Source organism: Cupressus sempervirens, chromosome 5 (assembly GCF_028749045.1).
Source record: "Cupressus sempervirens isolate cs-2001-9-10 chromosome 5, ASM2874904v1, whole genome shotgun sequence".
NCBI lineage: Eukaryota > Viridiplantae > Streptophyta > Pinopsida > Cupressales > Cupressaceae > Cupressus > Cupressus sempervirens.
Window position 1 is genome coordinate 662,774,076 of NC_143122.1, and position 15,245 is coordinate 662,789,320.

The following is a 15,245-nucleotide window of genomic DNA, read 5'->3' on the forward strand; positions in this document are numbered from 1 at the left end:
ACACACACAGAAGAATGAGGCAATGCTAAACTGTTTACATAAAACTAAGAAACTTTTTAATATTCATCCATAATATTATTGGCTCAAATAAATTTCTTCCAATTTTTCTTCCAAACTCCGTTCAAAATACAACTCCCCTAAGATCCCGCGGTGAAAAAAAAATATTGCATGTATAGTTTGCCACATAGGCTATAGATTTAAAGCCCTGGTAGTATGGTACCGTTCAAAATAATAAATAAAAGCATTTGTAAACAAAAACTTTAAAATAAAACTATTATATTAATATTTTATTATGTTTTGAATTCTGATTATACAACTTCCTCTACTCCACATTTAATTCTGACCGTACAACTTCCTCGCCTGGACAATATGGAAACAGCCACCCTTAATTAATAATTTCCACAAACCCACTCTCCTGAAAACTGATAAAAATTGTTTTACATCGCACTGTGTGCTAACGTAGAGGGCACATTCGGTAACTAATGCTATGGCCAACAATCTTGATCCAGAAATATGGTCTCAATTATCCTTTGAATCAATCAAGAGCGTTTTGAACTGGCTTCCAGTAGAATCAGTTGCCAGGTACCGTAGCGTTTGCAAGCAGTGGAAAAAGTATCTATATGGTGAGGATTTTCTATCTTGGAGGAGGACAAATTTCAAGGAGTATCCATGGCTCCTCCTCATTCGCAACGATGAAAACAAATATTACCGTTTGAATGTGTCAACCAACACATTGAAGGCTTTTCCTCTTGAACCTATTGTACTGGCATCTGTGGGAGGATTAGTTGTGACAACTGACGACACAAACCACATTAGACTATATTTAAGCAATCCCATCAATAAAATAGATACTCTAATTGGAATTCCTCCAAGAGGGAATAATTTTCAAGAGCAAAGCGTTATAATATGCAATCCTAGAAGAGAAACTTTTTTCCAACTCCCAGTGACAATACTAAACAGAGGACATGGTATAACAGTTGGAAACATTTTGTGGGAGCGTAACCAATTTGACGTAGTAGCTGTGCACAACGACTCTCTACAAGTTTATAATTTTGCAAATCAAAGATGGGATATTCTACCGCTGGAAACCCCATTGAGAGCTGGCCAGGATACAGTTTTCTTCAAGGGTCTGTATTTTTATACGGTGACAAGATTGCATGATAATGAAAAGTGTATTATGTTCTTCGGCAAGAATAGAAGTCCTCGACTGTGGTGGAAGGACACTCACTTAAAAGCTCCTCACCTAGTTGTTTGTGGGTCGGAGCTTTTTCTTATAACCCAACATTCACTCTCATTAGTTTTGTGCAAGCTAGCGTTTGATCACAGTCGTCGCATTCTTCAATGGACGGACGCTAAACGGATGCCCCAAGCGGAGTTGGAGTTCTTGTTTCCAGAAGTACAAGAAACATTTAAATACAAATCTCTCGTGGCAGGGGATTACATCTGCTTCGTAAGAGAAGAGAGCGGAAATATAGTGTTTTTCAATAATAAAAATCATTCCTGGAGTCGCTTCTCAGTGCATGATCATGTAGAGAACTTAAGAGCTGGTGTTGATGCATATGTTTTTGAGCCCTGGCCTGATATATCGATTGTTTAATTGCAATTAAGAAAGCTATTATCACTCTCTAGTTTAATTTTATTATTATTAAATATCAAATTTTTGTTCATATATTTATATGCCTTTTGTTGATGCTTATGCTAATGCCCTTAAATAATATCAAATTTCTCTCCATGTTCATTCATAAGAAAATCTGAAGTTTATTTAGTTTTGATTGAAATAAAATCACTGTATTTATAATGTAATATCATTGTTTTAGAATATCAACATATTATGTTATGTTAGTTGATTTGTATTCGTAGTTTGATTTATTTTTCTATCATATTTTAACATTGATATCAAAGCACTTGTAGAATGATATGTAGAGAATATATTTCAAAGTTGTTTTCTTGTTTGTTGAAAACAACGTATGTTTTGTTAGAGAATTATAAAAAGAAATATTCAAAGAATATAATATAGAAAGATACATTTAATGGATTAGAAAAATAAAATCAGCAAATATATTTTTATGTACTAGAACCTACATTGAATTAAAATTAGGTTCTCTTAGTGATTTAGGTATGACTTAATCCAATTTGTTGAACAATAACTAAGTTTTGAAAGGCACTTAAAATTTTAAACAAATCATTAAAATCCTTTAAAAAAAAAATTTAAGATTATTAATTTTTTCTTAAATGCATAGAATTCTAGATATATATACTAGGAAGGAAATTTAGTTACAGAGGTTTGCAAAATTAGGAGTTGTTCAAGCTAGTGAGAAACAATGGTGGGTAAGTGATATCATCTCCCAATTAATCAAAATATATATTCAAAATGATGATAATAGTGTCTTTTATTTGTAAACACTTTTAAAAATCCATGATTTAAAACCCAAATCAATAGGAAGTTGTATAGTGAGAGTATAGTCCATCATGAAGTCATATGATGAAATTAATCGATTTTCAAGCTCTTCTTTTTATTATTAGCTCAGTTTCATAGTGATATAAATCCATTTTTTTCTTTTGGAAAATTCAATGGAGATGGGAATTGTGTGGAATTTTTTTAGTGTTTTTGTATCAAGGTCATAGTTTCTAAAGAGTTTGTGACTGATATTTCACGTAATGTGTCTTAGAGGAAGGAATTTCTTTAAAGATAAAAAGAGAATATATGATGAAATGATGATATTATTCGTAAAGGGTAATATGGATAAGTGTATGGAGAACTCTAATGTTGAATATGATGGAGCTTCTATTAATCCTTTATTGGAGGAAATTGATAATTTATCATGAGATATGAGATGCTTAATTGGTTTTTTTACCCTCTTTAGTTGTTACTTAAATGTTTTAAATTATTCTATGCATGACAATTACATTTACCTCCCCTTCTACCAGTTCTCATGTTTTTCTTATAGTATAAATATGCATTGGAATAATCCTTCAATCCCATTTTTACACTGAGGCTTAGTTATCATCATAATTGAATTGGGAAGATATATCTCTACTCAGAAGAACCCCAAAATAGGTCTGACTATGAAAGATATTAACTATTCACTTTAGGGAATAGTCCTTAGTGCTAAAAGATATCCTCAACAAGGATGATGGTGTTCATTTGTGTAAATAGAAAAACCTTAATAGGGAAGCTAAGGTCCATTTTAAAATTATTGTTTTTGATGATAAAGTTGTAATGAATATGTCCCTAACTCTAATATCCATATCAAGAATGTGAAATGAAAAGAAACATGTTGCAGTTTGTTCCCTATTTTGGTTTAGGGAAGGGGGAAAGTTCGGAAAGGGGAAAGTCCTTGAACCACTTCTGACTCTTTCCATGAAAAATTAGCCAATAAGAGATATTTTTTAATGCGAAGGTTCTATTGTGACTCATCCATTATTAGTGTGGTTTATATGTACCTCTACTTTGGAATTTCTATAGGGAAGGATACTCCAATAGAAAGGGATGATCTCTATATCATTGTGTAAATATGGGAAATAATGTTAATGAAACCATAGATTGTCAATGTTTCTTCCTTATGTGGATAATAATATAAAATTAATGTATAAGATTTTATTTTGATATTACTCATAAATTAAGAGCATTACGCCATCATGGAGCACTAGTCTATTAGGGTGTTCATGATTCTTACTCAAACTTTGGGTAAGATATTTATATAGATAGAATGGTAAAGAAATATTAACACCATGAAAAAAGTGATTTAGGAAAAAAAAAATGAAAGTTATCAATTTAACTGAACCTACCATCAAGTGTTAGGAATTGCATTATAAAATTCAACATTTTAGCTGAGAAAGGTTTAAACCAACTCATATCAAAATAATTTCCCCTACTCTTTGTCTTGATATTTTCCTTTCCTTCTTATGTTATGGACAATTTCCAACTCCATTGTTAGAAACTTTGGTAGAGTTATTAACCAATTTAGAGTCCTTATAAAACATCATACTTGAATTAGTAAGACTAGTGGTTTTGGCAATGAGCACCATAGTGATTTCCAACATTTTTCCGTGCAAAATAATGTGGAAACCATTTCAACTTTCCAAAAATAATAAAATAACATCTTTTTTGCATCTAAAAGGTTTTTTAATATAGGTCACTGGCTGTCCTTTTTTTTTATAGATCTTCTTTTTTTTCTCCATTTTCACATTTAACTGAACCTACCATGACGAAACTAATTTAGGAAAACAAAATGAAAGTTATCAATTTAACTGAAAGTGATTTAGGAAAACAAAATGAAAGTTAACAATTTAACACCATGATGAAAATGATTTAGGAAAACAAAATGAAAGTTATCAATTTAACTAAACCTACCTTGAAGTGTTAGGAATTCCATTATAAAATTCAATATTTTAGCCGAGAAAGGTTCAAACCAACTCATATCAAAATAATTTCCCCTACTCTTTGTCTTGATATTTTCCTTTCCTTCTTAGGTTATGGACAATTTCCAACTCCATTGTTAGAAACTTTGTTAGAGTTATTAACCAATTTAGAGTCCTTGTAAAACATCATACTTGAATCAGTAAGACTAGTGGTTTTTGTAATGAGCTCCATAGTGATTACCAACATTTTTCCATGCAAAATAATATGGAAACCATTTCAACTTCCCAAAAACAACACAATAACGTCTTTTTTGCATCCAAAAAGTTTTTTGATATAGGTCATTGGCTATCCTTTTTTTTGATAGATCTTCTTATTTTTTCTCCATTTGCATATTTTTTGGCTCCTTATTGTTCAATTGTCCTTCAATTTTCCCAAAATTACAATCTCTGTTGTTAATAGTTTATGCAATTTTAGCTCTCACATTTTAAATACTCAATCTTATAATAATTACCTTTAAAGTCCTTATTTTCTCTCAACTTGATAGCTATAAGACTCAGAAGTCACTCATAAAGTGAGCTAGAAAAAGTACTTAATCTTTAGAAAGAGCGCCCAACTTCAGATGGCATTTTCTTCTAGACTAATTAAAAATCCAGTTGCCTTGTCCCTCATAATTACCTATCACTCTCTCCTTCAGTTTAACTCTATCATGATTAGTAAGATTAAGAATCTCCTCTATCATTTCGTTCATACCATACCATTTAATTATTCAGTCACTAAAAGGACCAATGTTTGCAACTTTATTAGCAACTTTTTTAGTTACCATATGATCATACAAAATATAGATTTTATTAAAATTGAGAATGATATTTTATATTTTCCCAATGATATTTTCAATCAAAATTACAACCTCTATTTTAACTTTTATATTATTCATGATGTTGGCTAAATAAATACCTTTTCCATTGGGAGAGCATTTAAAGCTTCCATAGCCTCTACTATTTGGTTCAATTAGAGAACCAATGGAATGGAAAGTACACCAATGCAACAAAATAACTCAACCAACCCCTTCTTTTCCAATATTTCCTTTAGTTTCTTTATAAAAATAAATTGTATACCATTCCTGAGGTGTAGAAGACCAAACAAGGTTATCCCTTTTGTTTTGTTTTGAATTTTAAAGTCTTTCTAAGTCCCACCTTGGGAGATTTTGAACAAAGAAAACTTTAGATTTACATATTTTAAAGCCTCACAATTTGATGTATTTAGTTATATTTATAAAAATCCTTTCAACTATATTTTTACATAGCTAGGGGTATTCCTAAAGATTCTATTTTTTCCCTTCTTCCAAATATTCCAAATAAGGAGAGGCATGATAAAATTCCCAAAAAACAAATTGATCCCTTTAATAGGGCTTTCCCATTGTAAAAAGGAATCTTCTATACTATTTGGGAAGACCCAACAAATGATCCAGTACTAGAGGATAGACTCCCAAACATCAAAAGAAAACTAACAGTATAGAAAAAGATGGGGAAACATTTTGGCCACTAAAGCACACAATTAATAATGATAACGAATGATAAAGCCCTCTTACACAAGTTATTAGTAGTTAAAAATCTATTCTAAAAGAATGGATAAAACAAAACATTGACTTTAGGAGTAATTAGTTTGAACTAGGCCTTGGCCATAATAGGAGGAATTTTTTTTTGGAATTGGATAGCATTGGCCAAGGCCACTAAAAAACCTATTAGGGTTATAGTTTCAAAAAAAAAATGATTATTGGAATTAGAGCATAAAAATGTAGAATGCAGAGCAACATCTGTGAGAGCCAAAATAGAGTTAACATCTTCAAAGTGAATCCATTTAATATGGGAGAAAAATGTGTGAAATTCATCTCCAAAATGATCTATTCATTATTGAGAGGTCTAAGAAAGGATATGGAATTGATTAAGAGGCTTGAACCAAAACCGAGTTTCTTACTAGAATTATATTCTCTTACATCTCACAAATTCTAGAAAATTTCTTTTTTAGCCAACCTTTTAGCATTACCTATATTGTTCCATATGAAAGAGCCATGAACTATGTCATTATCATTGAAGAAGTCCTCAATCAAAGGAGTATATTGAAGATACTAACTTTTTAGAAAAAACCATTCCATTCTTTTTCTTCTCCATATATTCTCCCTATTTGTTTATAAAGAAGAGCATTATTCATAATTTTAGTAGTCTTGATCCACAAACCACTTTTGGTAATTAGTTTATAGACACTTTCCTAGGAAACAAAATGATATCTACCCTTCTTCTCCACTTCAATTAATAGAAAATTATGTGTTTGGTTTTTTTTCTAAAAGTTTAGCATATTTAACTAGAATAGAAAAGGGACTTATGGCATAAATAGGAGAATTTTGAAAAGATCATTTTACCAATTGGATATTACCTTACTAGCTTAACATTACTCCTTTCCAACCAGCTATTTACTATTAGCCCTCTCTATAATCTAGATCCAAAATGAGTCTATATGCTTAGTTTCCAAGCGAAACCCTAAAGGAGTCTATAGGCTTAGTTTCGAAGGAGATTCATTTGATAACCTCTTCACCTCGACATTTAGGAGGAGGACCTAGGGCTTTTAATTCAATTTAACTTGGATCTTTCATGATTGAATGCATCATCAAAAATATGTATCATGTAATGCACTCTTCTACTAAACATTACTTTTCATGTCTATTTCTACTCTCATCTCACATTGTCTACATACATTCAATTTCTCAAATCTATAGTTATATATTTTGATATATATATATATATATATATATATATATATATATATATATATATATATATATATATATATATATATATATATATATATATATATATATATATATATATATATATATATATATATAAAATTATTGTTCATTTCTTTCATCTATCATAATTCATACGTTCTTATATCATTGAAATTTACTATACTAATTTTTAAAATGGAAAATTGAATTAAACTATTCTAATAAAAACCTATCACTATCTCTTAAATAAAATCTATTAAAAAAAACAAAAGAAAACAAAAAACTTATACATAGTTTCTATTTATATAGAAAAACTAATAACACTTAGCTGTTAACTCATTTCAAAGCTAGAAGGTAAAAATGGAAAAATAACATTATAGATAAAATCTAACATAAGCATATTGTATCATGTGCTTACACGCTTGAAAGGAATGTTCAACGGATAAATTAAATTACTTATAACCCAATAATATTTATCCCACATTCTTTTGTAAAGAAAATTTGTTAATTCCCTTTCACTATGTAGTGTGTATTCAAGGAAACATAATAAAATACTACAGTTGACGATGATATAAATATTGCGTTTGACAACAATAACTTTCAACTCCATATCATAAATGAAAAATAACCATATTATTCAATTAACTTAGAGCTTTGAATCTTTTTGAGTCTGAATTAAGAAACATCATCTTCATAGTAGCCACTTAAGGTGCATGTTTGCCACTATTTTTGTGATGATATTTAAACAAAGAGATGTCATGCTTGGAATCATGAAGTTACCATCATGTGAAAAAACTAAATGGATTGGGGTAACAATGTAACAAAATAGATGAAATATCAGAGAGGCTGAAAGTTCATTTAAGATTAAATGTAAGAAAAAGTGGGAAAAAATTGTTGGTCATAAATTTGCATTAAGTTTGCCATGGAAATAGTAGAAATATTAATTCAAAAAACAAAAAATGAGAGGAACCGTAACTTGATAGATAACTTCTGAAGGTTCACATAGAAACCAATTCAATATTTTTGTACTATATGAGTCGAAAGGAATATCAATAATTTATGTGGTAAAATAAATATAGTTTTTCTTGCTTGAAAGTTGTCCCTATTGTATTTATTAAAGTGTGGCCAACATATTCATGGAATTGGAATATTATTAATACTTTCTGGCTTTTGATGAGTATGGTTTCTATGTAGAATTACTCAAGCTTAGTATTCTGATGATTTGCTCCTATCTCGCCACACTCTTTAATAGAGTGGTTTGTACTAGCTTTCTAGAGGCTTGGTCTAGGCACGTGATCCATCCAATTCATAAGTTAGGGTCAATTTCTAACCCAACAATTTTAGGACCATCATGATTGGGCATATCTTTGCCAAACTTTATGTCACAACACTGAATAGTATTCTTTCAGGCAACTCGATAGGATGAACTACAGGACTAGAAGTCAAGCTAGCTTTAGAGTAGATTATTAGACTCTCGATCATATCTTGACCTTACGGGTGGTCATTGAGGAGGCTCGTTATCACTCTGTGAAAGTCTACTTTTGTTTTATGGAATTTTGTAAGGTGTTTGACTCCATTCCTAGAGTTCCTCTTTTCTAGAGACTCAGAGACATTGGGATAGAAAAGATTCTTTTGATAGCCATTATGAGACTCTATGCGTAGGTCGAGGGCAGATTTAGGAATCCAATGGGGCTCTCTGATCCTATTCAGAGCACTATTGGGGTGATGTAGGGGTGCCCCCTCTCCCCCACTCTTTTTGGCATCTACATTGATGAGCTTGAGGGATTTATCAGAGACTCGTCCCTTGTAGGTGATGGTTGTTACTTACATCTAGTTTTAGTCTTCATCCTTCTTTTTGTGGATGATGTGATTCTTCTTACCTCCTCACTCGAGAGCCTCTAGAGAACTCTTGATAGGTTAGCCTCCTTTTGTTACTTGAGATAGTTTGTGGTTAACTTGGGGAAGACTTGGGTCATGGTCTTCAATTGCTTGAAGACCTCACACTTACATTTTAACTTCTAGGGTCAAGAGATTGAGATCGCCTCCTCATACACTTACCTTGGGGTCAAGTTCCCTAGTCCTCACTTTAGTTTGAGACTCGCCATTCAACCCCATATCAACAAAGGGATGGGTTCCCTTTCCATGATTAAGAGACAGTGCTTCAAACACCATTTCCAAGATAGCTCATCCAAGTTTTCCCTCCTGGACTCTCTGGTCAGACCTACTATTCTATATGGTTCAGTTGTTTGGGGACCAGCTTTGGTTAGTTCAAACTAGATCTCCATTGAGTGTATTTAGACTCTATTTCTTTACTGGATCATTAGATGTCATCACTCCATATCCCATAGTATCATTTTGGCTGAGTTCAAAACTCATCCCTTTAGATTTAGAGTTATTTTTGACCTGATATAGTTCCTCCACCATCTTCATTGCTTTGCAAAATCCTTTGATAGTCAGGACAGATACTCTTAACTTGCATACTACTCCTCAGTTGCACTTGCCAGATTTGACACCTCTATGACAACCCACTACGGGTATGCCTAAACAACATCCCTTTTGACATTGATCACTTTCCATCATGATAGACATTGACCACTTTCCCCCCTTTTGGTGTCGTTAGATGCTCTTGCTCATCTTCTCTCTTTCAGGTAGGAGTTGAATGAGATGATTAGACTTGACATCTATAGATAGTACCTCATTGTATGTGTGGAATGCAAGCCTCTGAACCTCACACACACTTCAATGTGGTCATTACATGCGAAGTCATCCTAAAATGAACATTGAATTGTTTATCTAGAATACTCAATAGCACGACCTATTGCCTCCTATCTAAAGTGATTTTTCTTGTTTAATATCCTTAAAGATGAGGCTTAGGCAACCAAATCCTCTAAGAATAAAGGATTTGATATACAACTAATCTATGTGAGAATGCAATGTAATCTAAAATGAGATATGCCCTTAACCTAAAAACATGTAAAGGAAACTAGATTAAGCATATGCATATTTAAACTAAATAAGATTAAGCTAGGAATGTAAATGTGTGTAAATATATGAGCTAAGTAAGTATAAATTTCAATAGCAATTGGATATCAATTCCATTCAACCTCCTTAATGAGGAATTATGGGTCCCTTAAATAGAATTCCAAGAATCCATCAATGGGTGAGATCAACTCGGATCAACGGTCAGGATTGAAGCAAAGATTTAGTTAAGATGGAAACTTCCTTGTATAGGTGAAGTGAATTGTTTCTAATCTTAGTGTGATGAGTAGTTAACTGAACTTGCCATAAGTGTGAGATCAAGTTAACTAAATTGATTCCAATTTGAGAGATAGTTCCCTCAGAGTTTCCATTTAGAACTGAAGAGTAGAATTAGGAAAGATATTTAATTTAATAAAATGAGATATAACCTCATAAATACCTTTTCTATATAATTAAATATTTTTGTTCAATTAATTAGAATAGACATATTTATTAAATTAAATAAATTTAATTCCTTAGTACATTAGCCTTAGGATATAATCTGATTTAATAAATTATAAATACTTTAGATTAAATTAAATTTAAATCAAATAGGTTTCAATGTGACTAATATGAGTAAATACTATAGGAAATAAATAATAAGATGATACATGTAGATTAGGGTTTTCTACATCTGACAATTAAGTCAAGTAGCAACAATCAGAATAAGAATTACCTAATTAAATAGGACTTTAGAACTGATCAGATAGACCAAAATTGGTATAATGGTAATGAGCCAATTTTGGGGTATTACATTTTGCTCCTCTTTGAATGAATGTGTGAGCAACACGTTCAATTCAAAGAAAATTAGAAAACATGACACAAAGATTAGATTGGCTTTGAAGTTGATGATATGAAGATCAATTGATAAGCTTTTAAGAACCATCTCCATAATAGAGCTTGATCCTAAGTAATCCAAGAAAAACACCTAGATACCTAAATTGATAAGCATTTTAAAGGTTTTCTTCAAAACAAAGTTTAACCTTTAAGGATCTAGATAAAATACCTAGATACCTAAATTGACAAGAATTTTAAAGGTTTCATTCATAATAAAGTTTAACCTTTAAGGATTCATATAAAATACCTAGATACCTAAATTGATAAGCATTTTAAAAGTTTCCTTCAGAACAAAGTTTAACCTTTAAGGATCTAGATAAAACACCTAGATACTTGAATTGATAGTTGTATTTAAAAGATTATCCCCAGAACGGAGTTTAATCTTTAAGGATCCAGATAGAATACCTAGATACCTGAGATTTGATAAGCATTTAAAAGACCATCACCAAAATGGAGCTTAATCTTTAAGGATTTAGATAGAACACCTAGATACCTGAATTTGATAAGTATTTAAAAGATTATCTCCAGAACAGAGCTTAAAGTTTAAGGATCCAAACAGAATGTCTAGATACGTAAGAGTGATATAATCAACTAATAGAAAGATGAGATATATGAAATATATGCTAGATAGAGGAGAAGGAAATTCTCCTAGCAATAAGATGCCCCAAGTGATGAGGACATAAGATAGGGACAAAATGACCTAAGCAATGAAGATTCAGATCGATTTTGATTTCAAGTTCAATGATGTAATCATCCTGCCCCCTTGAGAGTGAAATTGAAAGATGACACACCAAAATTATGATGTTAGGAGTTATGATGAAAGATACAGAAGAAATTCAAGGTTTAGCAGAATATAGAAGAGATCAGAATGATCAGAAGAAAATTCAGAGTCAATTTGCAATGATTTGAACGTCTAGAAGACCAAGTTTGACAAAAAGTTAACCAGATTTGACCACAGTTGACTTGAGTTGATTATTTCCAAAATTGATTTTGAAAATATGAAGAATTTTGAGTTGAAAGAATTCTAGGAATCCCAAAATAATATAAAAATTTGGAGTGCACAAGTGTTCGATTACATCGGTCCCCAAAATTTTAAAATGCATTTTTGAGGCACTTAGGTGTGTCAAATTCCAAATTCAATCTCACAAATGGATCCATAACAATCAAATTATCTAGGGGGTGTTTTTTGCACAAATCAAAGCACTTTCCAAAATTAGGTCAACCCCTATATAAGGGCCCAAGGGGTCATTTTCAATTCATTTGTGCATTTTATCTTTTAGTGAATTGAACTCTAAGAGAGGTATGGTAGTGAATGTGAGGTATCACTATTTTGAGCACTCCTGATGACACAGTTGGTCGGCGGGCTATGGACCACCAGTGATTGATTGATAACCATCCTTTGTACTTTCAGTTTCATGCATTTCAAGATCATTTATTGTGTTTCTAGGCATGTTTTTAATAGGGTCAATCGGTCTTCGTGCAGACTATCCTTTCTCACACGAAGAAACATAGATTGGTGTTTTCTCACGCACTTTAGTGGAAGTTCTCGCATGGGAGATACCCACTTCTCGTGTGAAGAACAAGAAATTCCTCTCAATCTTCACATGCGAGATCTCATTTCTTGCGTGAGAATGTGATTTCTTGCTCAAAGAAGTGAAATATTGGGCGAAGAAATGAAATCTCACACAAGATCTTGTGATTTTGCACTAAATTCAGTGACAGCAAAGTGCAATTTAAAAAAAAAAATTGCAAAGAATTTGCATTTGTTTGTCATCATTCAGTTGTATCAACTGAGTACTAATTGTTTTCTTGTCATTCTTGGTCATGTATGCAGGAGGTCTTCGACAATGTGTCATTTAGGTCTCGTTATCTACCCTATGGAGCTCTAATTCAGAATCTCAAAGCTATTGATATGGCAAATATCGAGAGATTGGGTCTATTGTCTCTATGCTGGATCCCGACAGTGCTAGTGAGTCATGGCCTTCTCATAGCTTTGGTGGAGTATTTCCATTTCAGAGACGAACACCTTTCATCTACCAGTGGGGGAGATGACAATCACCCCGAAGGAAATCTAGAAGATTTTATAGATCCCCATGGAGTGATAGTGATGTATGATGTGGTGCCCTGGGTAGGTACAGAGGCACTATCTATCATGTTTGGGAGGTAGTTGGCTACTAGATGAGCCATCACCTAGGATGAGCTTGTACACACCTATGGGCAGATGCATAGATTGGTAATAGCGTTAGTGATCTTTTTGAGTTGTTTTCTAATGTCAGATAGGGGATAGCATGGCTTGGACTGTGGTTGGGGTGTTATGCTATGTTAAATGGTAGAGACCAGAGAGATATTCAGATGGTGCCAGTGTATGCTAGCACACATGTTCCACAAGATGCATGAGATAGTCTTCCATGGGAAGAAAACTATGGTCATCAAGTTGTACATGCTATAGATTTGGGCATGGGAGCATCTACCATTATGTCGGCCTAATCATGAAGATGCCTGCAAGTTGATGGAGCCATACATCTACCGATACCGAGGACACATTACCTAGGTTTTCCTGGGTAAGACTGAGCATTGGAGTACCCATCTTGATGACCTAGTGAAATGTCCCTTTTCTGATTTTACATGATATTTCAAGCCTCAAATCAGATCTTTAAAATCAAACAACTAATATCCCAAAGATCCACCAAATTTCTCAAGAAACCCCAAATCGGGTATGCTAGAAATTGTGCCAAAAGCTTCACAGCTTCACCTATTATTAATAAATCTGAAAGTGGAAATTTTTACAGAAATTTCAGCAGCATAACAGCCTACAAAATGACATTTCCAGATCCGTATAGCCTTTACACAACAGTTCTCAAATGTAGGACAAAAACTATGCTCATCGGGCTCCCGAAATTAACACAAAAATGCCCGGAAACACCACAAAACACTAATAATCTATCTCAGAAGTTTAATCACATCCCAATATATATATTCAGCTCTATTTTAACAGCTTAAAGTATGAAATACAGCAGCAACCAAAACTGATATGAAATGCTCAACTGAAAACACCAAACTCATGCAAAAAACACACCCAAAAACCCACAAATCTACACTGTTGAGCACAAAGACAAACTCTGTATGAGCATGCACATGGAATGGATTCAAAATCCCATCCTTAGCCTTACTGGAAACCTGGAAACTCCCATTCTTGGGTCTCCCTGGAAACCTGCAAACTCCCATTCTTGGGTCTCCTTCTCCACAGGTTTGGCAGCCTCTGAAGAATAACAAAGAAATCAGCAAAATCAAGTTCTGGAATGTGCCCAAAATGGCTCCAAACCCCCTTAAAAGAGGGCATAAATGTAACTCACATCCAAGAGAGGTTAATGAAACATATTTTAATAATAATTTTCATTTATTAGTCCAATGGTTTCCAAAGATTAACCCCCTTTTTTCGAAACTTCACTTTCTTGGGCCTGGCCTGCCTTAGCAAAGATTATTATTTTTTAATTATTTGAAAAGGGGACATGACAAGTCCTCCCCTCCCAAAAATTGCTTGTCCTCAAGCAATGGCTGAACAATAAACCAATCAATCCACCTGGATCCCAAATGTAGTCATGAACTATACTACTACCAATTAACACGGGCTCCTGCAATATCCTCTGCAATATGACCAAGAGGAATCCATAATGAAACTGACAATTATAGCTCAACCAAACTCCAAAATCACAACTTCCACAGTTAGAAACCCACGAGACACAAACTCTTAGAACATCAAAACCCAAGTAAAGTGGACTACCAACACAGTAAATACCATCAACGCATTCCACTGGCCTATACGGAATGTACAATCCAACTCTGCAACAATGGTGAATGCTCTCAAATGAAACTATACCAAGTAGGGAGAATCCACACACTGTACAACTCCTGTAGTCAACACAACTCTGTAGATCATCAGCCACTGTCTCATAACCATAACTCACATGCACCCCTGATGGTGAAAAGCCATCACAAGATAAACAACAAGAAATGGAACCCAAACCAAATTTTCCCACCATCAACTCCTCAACACAAGGATCAATTGCTAACTGATGTACATACCCTGCAATATAATGTTGATTAAAAAAACCAACCTCATTCAACAACTCACCATGAACAAGTGATATAACCCACTGTGACTGATCACTAGCTAAGTTAGGAGATGTCATAGCCAAAGGAGTAGAATCAATAACAACACCTGCTGAAGCATCACTCCAAAACTCC

General features: G+C 33.1%; 1 protein-coding gene across 1 annotated transcript; it reads left to right on the plus strand.

Annotated features, from left to right (window-relative positions):
• Nucleotides 1–487: 487 nt before the first annotated feature.
• LOC149557653 (F-box/kelch-repeat protein At3g61590-like) lies at nucleotides 488–1,597 on the plus strand. Its single transcript, XM_089830380.1, has one exon. The coding sequence runs from the start codon at nucleotides 488–490 to the stop codon at nucleotides 1,595–1,597; it is 1,110 nt and encodes a 369-aa protein (XP_089686506.1).
• Nucleotides 1,598–15,245: the final 13,648 nt, after the last annotated feature.

Excerpts from the sequence above, each read along its gene's own strand:
- LOC149557653 (XM_089830380.1), top strand. The coding sequence starts at position 488 with ATGGCCAACAATCTTGATCCAGAAATATGGTCTCAATTATCCTTTGAA.